This window comes from Acomys russatus, chromosome X (assembly GCF_903995435.1).
Source record: "Acomys russatus chromosome X, mAcoRus1.1, whole genome shotgun sequence".
Taxonomy (NCBI): Eukaryota; Metazoa; Chordata; class Mammalia; order Rodentia; family Muridae; genus Acomys; species Acomys russatus.
The window spans coordinates 123,806,163-123,817,973 of NC_067169.1; the positions used below are offsets into that span (position 1 = coordinate 123,806,163).

Here is an 11,811-nt window from a genome sequence, read left to right on the forward strand (position 1 = left end):
GTTATAATTCCCCTTTTCATTTCTGATTTTGTTAATTTTGATATTGTCCCTCTGCCTTTTAGTTAGTTTGGCTAAGGGTTTGTCTATCTTGTTGGTTTTCTCAAAGAACCAGCTCTTGGTTTCATAGATTTTTTTTTGTATTGTTGTGCACTTTGTTTCCAATTTATTGATTTTAGCACTGATTTTGATTATTTCCTGTCATCTACTCCTCTTTGGTGTTTTTACTTCTTTTTTCTAGAGCTTTCAGGTATACTTTTAAATTTTGAGTATGAGATCTCTCCAATTTCTTTATGAAGGCACTTTGTGCTATGAACTTCCTTCTTACCAATGCTTTCATTGTGTCCCATAAGTTTGGGTATGTTGTACCTTCATTTTCATTAAATTTTAGGAAGTCTTTAATTTCTTTGTTTCTTCCCTGACCCCATTCAGTTTCCATGAGGTTGTAGGCTTTCTGTTGTTGTTGAACTCCAGCTTTAATCCATGGTGGTCTGATAACAGACAAGGTGTTATTTCAATGTTCTTTTATCTGTTGATGCTTGCTTTGTGACCAAGTATATGGTCAATTTTGGAAAGAGTTCCATGAGGTACTGAGAATGAGGTATATTCTTTTATGTTTAAGTGAAATGTTCTATAGATATCTGTTATGTCCATTTTATTCATAATGTCTGTAAGTTTCATTATTTCTATCTTTAATTTCTGTGTTGATGACCTGTCTATTCTTTTTATTTTTAATCTGTACATTTTGCATCCTGATTGTAGGTCCTCCCTCATTGCCTCCCAGTCCTTCACTCCCTTGCTCAGAACTCCCCAGCTTTGTCCTCAGAAATAGGGAGCCCTCCTCCCCTGTCATCTGACCCCAGCCTATCAAGTCTCATCTGGACTGCCTGTATCCTCTTCCTCTGTGGCCTGGCAAGGCTGCCCTGCCAAGGGGAAGTGATCAACAAGTGGGCACCAGAGTCCATGACAGTGATAGCCTATACTCCCCATTTAATAGGACCCACAAGGAGACTGTCCTGCCTGTGGACTACATCTGAGTACAGGGTCTAGGTCCTCACTATGCATAGTCGTTGGTTGGTGCATCAGCCCTCATTGTTCCGGACAGATTTGTTCATTTCATTGATCTCCTTGTGGAGCTCCTGTCCCCTCCAGATCCTTCTAACCCCCAACTCTTCCATAAGACTCTCTGTACTCCACCCTGAAGTTTGGCTGTGAATTTCAGAATCTGCTTTGATCCCCTGTTGGATGGAGTCTTTCAGAGAACCTCTATGGTAGGGTCCTGTCATGTTCCTTCTCTTTAACCACTTCCAGTGTCTAATCTGCAAATTAAAACAACTCTGAGATTCTACCTTACATCTGACAAAATGGCCTAAGATCAAAAACTCAAGTGACAACACATGCTGGCCACCATGTGCAGAAAGGGGATCATTCCTCCATTGCTGGTGGGAGTGCAAACTTGTACAACCACTTTAGAAACCAATCTGGTGCTTTCTCAGAAACTTAGGAATAGAACTGTCTCAAGACTCAGCTATTCCACTCCTGGGCATATATCCAAAAGATGCTCCACCATACAACAAGGACATTTGCTCAACTATGTTCATAGCAACCTTATTCGTAATAGGCAGAATCTGGAAAAAACCTACATGTCCCACAACTGAAGAATGGTTAAAGTCACTGTGGTACATTTCTACAATGGAGTACTACACAGCTATTAAAAGCAAGGAAATCTTGTAATCTTCAGGCAAATGGATAGAACTAGAAACTATCATTCTGAGAGAAGTAACCCAGACCCAAAGTGACACTCGTGGTATATACTCACTTGTAAGTGAATATTAGCCACATACTACAGGATAACCACACTACAATACACAGACATAAAGAAGCTAAATAATGAGGACCCTAGGGGCAATGCTTAATTCTCATTCAGAACAACCTGTCCATTTTTTAGGGTGGGGTGCTGAAGTCTCCCACTATTAGTGTGTGAGGTTCAATTTGTGACCTAACATTTAGTAATATTTCTTCTATTAATGTGGGTGCCCTTGCATTTGGGACATAGATGCTCAAAATTGAGGCTTCACCTTGGTGTATTGTTTTTTATGAGTATGAAGCATCCTACCTCATCTCTTTTGATTAACTTTGGTTGAAAATCTATTTGATTAGATACTAGAATGACTATTCCAGTTTGCTTCTTGGGTCCTTTTGCTTGAAAAGCCTTTCTCCAGCCCTTTGCTCTGTAATATTTATCTTTGTCACTAAGGTGTGTTTCTTGTATGCAACAGAATGACGGATCCTGTTTTCATATCCATTCTGTGCCCAGGCACTTCTGGCTTTCAGAGTTTCTGTTGAGAAGTTATGTATAATTTTGAAAGTAGTGCCTTTATATATTACTTTGCCTTTTCCCTTGAAGTTTTTAATATCTTTTCTTTGTTCTATACATTTAGTGTTTTGATTATTATGTAGCAGGATGATTTCCTTTTGTAGACCAATCTATTTGGTGTTTTGCATGCTTTTTGTATGCTTATAGGCATGCCTTTCTTTAGGTTGGGGAAGATTTCATCTATGATTTTGTTGAAAATATTTTCTGGGCCTTGGATCTGGAAATCTTCTCCTTCTTCTATTCCTAATATTCTTAGGCTTGGTCTTTTCACAGTGTCCTAGATTTTTGGATGTTTTGTGTTGCAAACTTTTTTGAGTTAAAATTTTCTTTGACCAATGTATCCATTTCTTCTATCATATCTTCTATGCCTGAAATTCTCTCTTCTATATCTTGTACTCATTTAGAGATGCTTGTGTCTATAGTTCCTGTTCTCTTCCCTAGGGGTCCCATCTCCAGGATTTCCTCAGTTTGTGTTTTCTTTATTGTTTCTATTTCCATTTTTCATGTCTTGAACAGTTTTATTCATTTCTTTCACCTGTTTGCTTGTGTTTTCCTGTATTGCTTTAAGAGATTTACTCATTGCCTCTTTAAAGACCACTATCATCTTTATAATGTTGTATTTAAGGTCATCTTTTTGTGATTCTGCTGTGTTACAATATCCAGGGCTTGTTGTAGTAGGATATCTGAGCTTACTGCCCTGGCTTTTGTTGATTGGGTTCTTATGCTGGCCTTTAACCATTTGGCTGCCCCTAGTGCCAGGGGGACACTAGGGATGAAGGCAGAGTTTTTGGTCAGAAAAATGGAACATAGGGGAGAAGGTGTGGTTTACTGCTGTTGGGTTACTTTAGGGGGACTTGGCAGGCAGGGGATTGTGGTGGAGGTGTCTAACCTGGTTGTTCCTGGGAATGGCAGGCCTCCTTGGGAAGGCATGCAGAGCCCTGGCCGGGAGGATGGAGGTCAGGGGACAGAGTGTAGCTCACTGCTGATGGCTGTGGGACCGGGGGTGAGTGGCTAACCTGGAAGTTCCTAGGGCCAGCAGGGCTCTTTAGGAAGTCAGGAAGAGTGCTGGGTGTTCCTGGGGCTGGCGATCTGCCTCTGTGGCTACCAGGCACACGTGTGTTGCACACACATATGTGCAGAAGTCTCATATGCATCAAGTAAAATAAAGCTAAAAATGAATTCCAACATAATTCTTCACATAAATATTTTTTTAAACCAATCAAAATTCATATGGAAGCAAAATGACCCTAGATAGCCAAGAAAATCCTGAGAAAAAGAATGCTAGAAGATCCACATATGATTTTAAATCATACCACTGAGCCATAGTAAGAGAGAAAAAGCATCATATTAGCACAAAACCGTGTGTGTGTGTGTGTGTGTGTGTGTGTGTGTGTGTGTGTGTACATTACAAAGACCCAGATGTAAATTCAAAGCTCCTTTTTGATTTTTAACAAAGATGCCAAAAACATACACTGTAGAAAGCACAATATGTTTAAGAAATAGCGATAGAAAAATTGGATATCTTTATGTAGAAGAGCATTATTAGTTCCTTATCTTTCACATTGCTCAAAACTGAAACTCTGAATCTTTTAGCAAAATCAGTTGGGGAAACACTTCCTAGTAGGCATAGGCCAGGATTTTCAGAGAAGGATTCCAACTGCTTAGGAAATACTGCCAATAGTTGAAAAGCACTATTTCAAGAAAATTTAAAGCTTTTGCACAACAAAGAACACAAATAACAAGGCAAACTACAGAAAAGGAAAGAATCTCTGAAAACTATATCTCTGACATAAGATTATATCTAAACTATACAAAGAGCTCACAAAACTAAGGAATAAAGCAAATGGCTCAATCTGTACATGGACTAATTAAATAAGCAGCTATTTCTCAAAAGATGGAGTACAGTCAATAAATGAATAAAAAAAATCCAACAGCACTATCTGTGAGAGAAATTTTAATTAAAGATGTATGGAGATTCCATCTTAATCTAGTCAGAATGTCAACCATTAATACTAAATAGACAGTCACAGTGGTATAACCCTTTGATTCCAGCACTCAGGAGTCAGACACAAGTAGAACTCTCAGACTGAGGCCAGCCGGGTCTACATAGGGAGCTCCAAGCCAGCCAGAGTTACATGGTTGGAACTCATCTCAAAAACCAAAACTAAATAAATAAAACAGATAGGGAATGAGGGGACAGCTCAGTGGCTGCTTTTCCAGGGGAACCATGTGCAATTCCCAGCACCCATATGGCAGCTCACATCTGTCTGTCACTGAAGTTCCACGGGATCCAGTACCTTCACACAGACAAACATGCAGACAAAACACCAATGCACGTGAAATAAAAATAAGTAAATCATTTTTAAAATAAAACAAACAATAACAAATGCAGGTGAGGATGTGAACAAAGAGAACCTATATTTAATGCTGGTAGGAATGCAAATTAGTTCAACTTCTATGGGAGTTTCTCAGAACACTAAAATGAGATCTCTCATATGCTCCATGCATTCCTCCTGAAAGCCTCTAAGTCACATATCACAGAGATACTTGCACATCAATATTAATTGCCACACTAGTCACATTAGCCAAGTTATGAAACCAGCATAAGTGTCCAACAACAGAGGAATGGATACTGAAAATGTGGTGTATATATACACAATGGAACTTTGACAGCCATAAAGAACAGTGAAATTATGTCAATTGCAGGAAAAGGTATGTAAAGGGGGATTGTCAAGTGAAGGGAATTAAGTCAGTGTCAGACAACTGTCACAGGTTTTCTCTCAGTTGTGGATCCTAGACTATATATAGGTATATAAAATCATGTATGTATGAATGAAATATAAGTAGAAGCAACATATTATAGGGGAATGAAAGAGACAGTGGAGTGTATACAGGGACAAGGATGAAGTCATGGAGGAAATATAATCAAAGTACATTGTATAGTATGAAAATGTCCTTATGTAGCAAAGTACCCTATGCAACAAGTACACATCAATTAAAAAAGCAGGAGAAACAATGAAAACACAAACAAACCCAAGGTTGGAAGTGAAAAGACATCTCAAAATGTAGACTGTGGTTCATGCTGGAGGACAGCACAGAACTGAGTTCTTGTATTTCCTGACATGCCTTTTTGGAAACTACCTGAACATCCTCATTCTGGCACTTCCCTCCAAATCAAGGGAAACTCCAAGAAAATATGGAGGGCCAGAGGCTGAGAAAAAAACTCAGGTACAGATAATTAGCCCAGTTTTTGTTTTATTTTATTTTATCTAGGTTAGCAAATGTGTAAGCACCTCCCTCTTCCAACCATAATAGGGTAGGGAGTCCAAAAGGGCCAGTGCAATCCAGCTATTAGGCCTCCAAGATGCGGTTGCAGACAGATCTTAGAATCCCCTGGTGGGAAATGTTCAGTCAAAGGTATGTTAGGTCAAGCATAGCTGAATCTGCCTGGATGAGGCCTAGAAATTAAAAACAAAAACAAAAAAATGAGAAGACAAAATGCTGCATGGTCTGCCCCAACAGAACAACCTGGTCCAAAGAGGAGGAAAGGGAAATTCCCAAGTCTTCGGAGTCTTCAGCAGTCAGTCAGTTAAAAGGGAGGGGGAGAAAGGTAATCAATTTGCATTTTCTTTTGATGCTGCCTTTGGTGGGAACAGGCTCCTGTCAGACTGGGACCTCCAGAGAGATCTCTAGTCTATACCCGGAGTCCCCAGAGAGAAATGGAGTCCGATGTCGATGCAACACACACAGGGATTTTATTGAGTCGATGCGCATCGAGGTCTGACAAGCTCTCTCAAGCTGCTGACCCCTGAAAGCAGGCGCAAGTGCTTTTTATATCTTTTTGTAAAAGCAGAATTTAGCAGGCTAGCTAGGAGGGGTAAGTACATTCCAGGGGTAGTGGAATATTTTTAGATACAGCTGGACCCTCAGCACAGGCTGGCTGGCCTTGAGTCAAGCTGGACCCTCAGCACAGGCTGGCCGGCCTTGAGTCAAGCTGGACCCTACAAGGGGGCCAATTAGCTACAGGACACACATAGTAATTTGATATTGATACCTTGGTTCAATAGCAATATTGCTTCCTGGACCCTCCACTCTTTACATCAGGGTATGTTCTTAGATACTACCCCTTCTTTTGTGACCCCATTGCCGTGTCATAAAGATCTTGCTGACCCAGAGTTAACTCATCCATAGGCCACCATGGCTCACTGAGACCCCTTTGTGTTCTAACATCACCAGTATGCCACCAGACCATGTGAGTCCTCTCTCTACTGCACTTTGAAGGGGCTGGTCCTGTAGGACCAGATACTGGAAGGCTGCCTCTTATGGAAAAGGCACCATGAAGAGGATGGTAATGAAGGTCTGGTTAAGGCGCAACCTGACACAGGTGCTGCCTGTATCTCGGGCCTCCCTATCACCACAATGCCTGGATAACAACTTCCTCTGATATAAACCTCCATCTTGTAGGGAAGCTTGTTGAGGTACAGGATGTTAAAAAAAAGAGAGGTGAAACATTCCATCTTGCAAGGAAGCATCTTAAGACCAGGAAGTCAAAAATAATAAAACCTTTAGACTTTCCTGAAACTGCCCAGGTCCTCTCCTCCCTCAAACGAACGTAAACTGTAAAGATTGCTCAGAGAGTATCTCAAACAAGCCAAGCCACATAGAAGAGGATCGGGCTAGGTGAGCCACATAAACGAAGCACCATGAAAGAAAACAAACAAACAACAACAACAACAAAAACCACCTGGCACCTTGAAAGAAGCTAGAGCCACCTGGTTAACTAGAAAGAGACACTTCCTAGCTTATTAAGACGAGACTACAAGTTGTGAAGTGCACTTCAGGTTTCCAGACCCGTCACCCGCGCTGGGGTGGGCTTTGGGTGGCACAGCTGTCTTTGAGTCATTTCTGCTCCTGTAACTAACCCCCACCCCAGTAAATTCACTTGTTGGTTCACCAAGTTGGATTTTTGTGGTATCCTTACTTTGATCTTTGTCCACTCCCATCTGTGGTGGAAGATGTTTATCCACATGTCCCCAGTAACAGTGTCACACCACATCTAGATACCCCAGAGCTGCACTCAAGTTGTCTGTGCCAAATTTAGCACCACCAAAGTCTGACCTCTCATCCCCACTGCACCAACGCCCACTTGATGGCTTTTCCATTGTTTCCCTGGATGAGTTCCCCCAGGACCCCCCTATGTCTGGATGAGTTCCTCCAGGACCCCCCTATGTCTGGATGTGTTCCTCCAGGACCCCCCTATGTCTGGATGAGTTCCTCCAGGACCCCCCCCCTATGTCTGGATGTGTTCCTCCAGGACCCCCCTATGTCTGGATGTGTTCCCCCAGGGCCCCCCTATGTCTGGATGTGTTCCCCCAGGACCCCCCTATGTCTGGATGTGTTCCCCCAGGACCCCCCTATGTCTGGATGAGTTCCTCCAGGACCCCCCTATGTAGTTGATAAGCCCCACACAACAGCAAGCATCCCCTGCTCCCATGACTATGCTTGACTAGGATCCACGTAAAGAAGCCTTCCTCCCAGCCCTCTGCTGCGGGCCTAAGGCGTCTATCCAGGTGGGACTTGGCCAGTGGAGCAGACTACCTTTGAGGATGTTCACACCAGCCTGGCAAAGCATGTCCCTAGGGGCACTGGTTCACCCTGCCCTCTAGACCCTGATGGGCTATCTCCACTCACGGCACGGACGTGCAGGACCTCTGAGCACCGCAGTGTTGGGGTCCGCAAATAGCCCACTGACCACTCGGACACCAGCGTCGATTCAAAACAGACGGCTTATTGTATGCACACTTCCAAACCGATCGATCCGGGACGCAGCCCAGACTGCAACCCAGGGCTGTTCCCCGGGCTAGCTAGCTTTTGCAGGAAAAGACCACCAACGTGTGCCATTTGCAGCATTCTGGCTATGTAGAAAAAGTAGCGCTGCCTGACCTTTAAGTTCGTTGGCTAAGTCCAGCTGAGGGGAACTGAATTCTAATTGTGTGTGTGTGGGGGGGGGGGTTTATGGATCCAGGCAGAAACCTTTGGGCGGGGCAAGTGGGCAGAACCACCATGGCAAGATTTTAACATGTCGGGGAGTCACTGGCCACTGAGCTCGCGCAGCTTCTCTCAATCCCAACCACTCCTGCCGCCAGGCTGAGCTTCCCCAAGCCGCGAGCTTGTTAGGATCAGTGCCACTGGCGGTGGGAACAGCTTGGAGGAATCCTATATTGAAGGGTCCCATTAGTACAGGCCACCTGGGAAGCCGCTTCGTGAAACAGCAGTCCTTTTCCGGGTCTCACAGACGCCCTCCCGCACCCCCTCCCCGAGACGCCCTCCCCCTCCCCCGTCTGGTTTAGCGGGAACCAAGCCTCGCGAGATCTTGCTTGCACATGCGCAGTGGGCCCCACGTGCTGTTCCCTGTATAAACCTACTGCGGCTTGTCGCGGCGGCTCCCTTTCCTTCGTTGGGCTGTGAGTTGTACTGTGGTGTTAGGGTCGCGGTTGGCGGCCCTGACGGCGAGAGCCGGAGTGGTCATGCAGGACCCCAGTGAGGGCCTACATGGGAGAGCAGGGGTTGAAGAAGGCGAGGATGGCGAGCGCAGCCCTCGCACCCCCGGGGCCCAGCCTAGCGCTCAAGGTTCGGCGACCGAAGGTGACCGTGGCAACTCTTCTCAGAGCGGCCTGCGAGATTCCAGTGGCCTGGCTGCTCCCGGGAGCCCGGCTGCTCCGGGGAGTCCCGCTGCTCCCGGGAGCCCGTCTCCTCCTGGGAGCCCGCCTGCTCCCGGGAGTCAGGCTGCTCCGGGCAGCCCCAGCCCAGGGAGCCCTGCAGGGTCCGGAGCAGCTGCTGAAGAGGCAGCTGTGGGTCCCCACAGCGAGCAGGTGCCACTTCTCCCTGGGCCCAGTGGAGACACTACCTCGGCAGCGACGAGCCGGCTCCTGGAGTTGTATCCTTCCCTGGGAGAGGCCCTCGGCAGGGGCTACGGGAACAGGGGAGGGCTCAAACTTCCATGGAAGGCTTTGGGGGCACGGTGCGCATCTGACTAGGGAAAGAAAGGACGGGCAGGCCCGGTGTGCGCAGGCGGGCACAGCAGTGGATGGCCACACAGGACACAGGGACTCCCTGCCTGGCGCCTGGAGGGTGTAGGAGAAGACCTGAACCACTGCGGAGGTGGGAGGTGACTGGGCTTGGTGGCAGGAGGGCTCGCTGCCAGGCAGGCCTAGGTAGGCAAAAGTAAACTAAGCAGTGGATGGATGGTGCCTTAACCGTGTCTCCTCCCAGCTCTGTAACAGTGCCTTTCCGGTCTGCGGTGGAGGCAGACATGGCCCGCAGGTCCCTGATCGCCAGTACCCGACGCCAGCAAGTGATGATTCAGCAGGAGTTCACAGTGACCGACAGTGTCCTGGCTGTGTCAGTTTCCCCCCAAAACTCTGCAGTAGGGGCGGCCTTAGGCTTGGGAGGCAGTGAGCACTCTAGGGGTGCCCTGATGGCCTCACTGGTGGATTCCCTGGAAGCAGGCGGCATGGGCCTGAACAGATCCCTCATCACTTCCCTGATGGTGTCTCTTTCTCTCTCCATTTTAGTAGGTGGACTACTGAAGACCCTGTCTTCTTCCGGATTTCCATCAACACTTTCCTTGACCACCTCTCCCTCGTGATGAGAAACATTCAGCGCCTGGAGTTTGTGGCTGTTGTCAAACGGGGACGGGGAAGGAGTCATGAACCCTAACATGTTACCAGATACAAGAAAAGTCAGAAGCGTTTTGTGGTTTGAGTAATTGTGTCTTGGTTGGATTGTTTCCCACTTCCTGAAGGAATGGGTGTTTAAATATTACCAGACAAAATAAAAAAAATCAAATATTATATTTTTTCTCTGACTTTACTTTGGACTATGGCAGAAACCTCCAGGTTGTCTTATCGGTATGCTTCTATGGAGGAAAAATTCTGGAATTTTTTTTTTTTCAGTTTTGAGGCAGGGTCTCTCTGTATAGCCCTGGCTGTCCTGGACTCACTCTGTAGACCAGGCTGGCCTTGAACTCACAGCGATCCGCCTGCCTCTGCCTCCCTAGTGCTGGGATTAAGGGTGTGCGCCTGTTTGAGTAGTCCAAAAATAATTTAAGACACTCTGGGAAATGGAAGAAAAATTTAATCACATAAGACTGGTCATGCATAACAAATCCTTGACAATGTTTTTGAAGCGCAGGTGTTTGCACGTGTATGCGCTATGTTGCGAGGGTCACACGTTTGCACATGCCTTTGTGGGTATACACATATTATGTTCTGCATGTGGAGACCAGATGTCCACCAGGGATGTCGATTCTTGGGACCTGTACACCTTGTTGCTAGAGGTCCTGGGTCTCAAGTAATACAAAAAAAAAAAAAAAAAAAAAAAAAAAAAAAAAAAAAAAAAAAAAAAAAAAACGTAGTAATAAGGTTTTCTTCATATATTATGTATGTAAATAGAGCTATAATTTATTGTATATTTTTCATATCTATCTGTTAGACTTAGGTTATATATTCTTGTGTTAAAATCTGACAGGCATTTGACATGCCCATGATTTGTATCAATATACTAAATTCTATAGCCATGACTTAGACATAATCTTCATTATAAGTAACAATTAAGGCCTTGAGTTAAGGAGTAGGTTCAATCATCTAGCTTTTGTTCTGTCCTCCCTCTATGTCCCTAAAGCTCCCATCTCCTTGCCTACGTATGTAAGATAAAGGCAGAGAGAGACATTCCTGCGTTTCCCCTAATTTTTTCTCTGTATAAGACCAATAATGACTTATAACCACCTCCCGATGAGAATAAGCATTTGTAGATCAAGTGAGCAAACAGCAACCTATACAACCCCTCTTTGAGGGAATGGGGCATCGTTCTCTTAAGGTTTCTTCAGGTTCAATTGGGGCACATAATGCCCTGGAGTGGGCCCCAAAAAATTAGAGGGAATGGTTAAGCCCTCTAGTGATTGCATTTGTGGTTCAGTTTCTAAATGTTGAGAGATTCCAGGCTTAATAGGAGATTGAAATGGTGGTCCAAATTGGATCCAAAATTTTCTACAATGTTGTCCAGGAAGCTGTCCAACTCTGATGAGTAAAAGCAACAGAGTCATCCGGGACTGGAACTAGGAGGATGCAGGATGTCAGTGTCCATCGTGCTGGGAGGAATGATTCCTGTCAGGTCTGATCCAGTAAAGTAGTTTTTTGTTTTGTTTTATTTTGTTTTTTGTTTTTTAATTTTGTAAAACTCCACATGAAAAGAAGCACAACACTGTTTAGTACTTTCCATATTATTTTCCCTATGATAATTAAATCTGTGCATGAATACTTATTCTCTTAAGCTATACTCTAGGAGGGATGCTCACTAAGTTAAGTATTTATCCATTTATTTTTTTAAGCTGCTGCATCTATAGAATACAAATGTTTTATGTACAAATGGTTACACAT

General features: G+C 44.7%; 1 protein-coding gene across 1 annotated transcript; it reads left to right on the forward strand.

The window, feature by feature from the left end:
• Positions 1–8,901: 8,901 nt before the first annotated feature.
• On the forward strand, positions 8,902–10,093 carry LOC127185538 (EKC/KEOPS complex subunit LAGE3-like). Its single transcript, XM_051141965.1, has 3 exons — positions 8,902–9,311; positions 9,647–9,775; positions 9,949–10,093. The coding sequence occupies exons 1-3, from the start codon at positions 8,902–8,904 to the stop codon at positions 10,091–10,093; spliced, it is 684 nt and encodes a 227-aa protein (XP_050997922.1).
• The last annotated feature ends 1,718 nt before the right edge of the window (positions 10,094–11,811 follow it).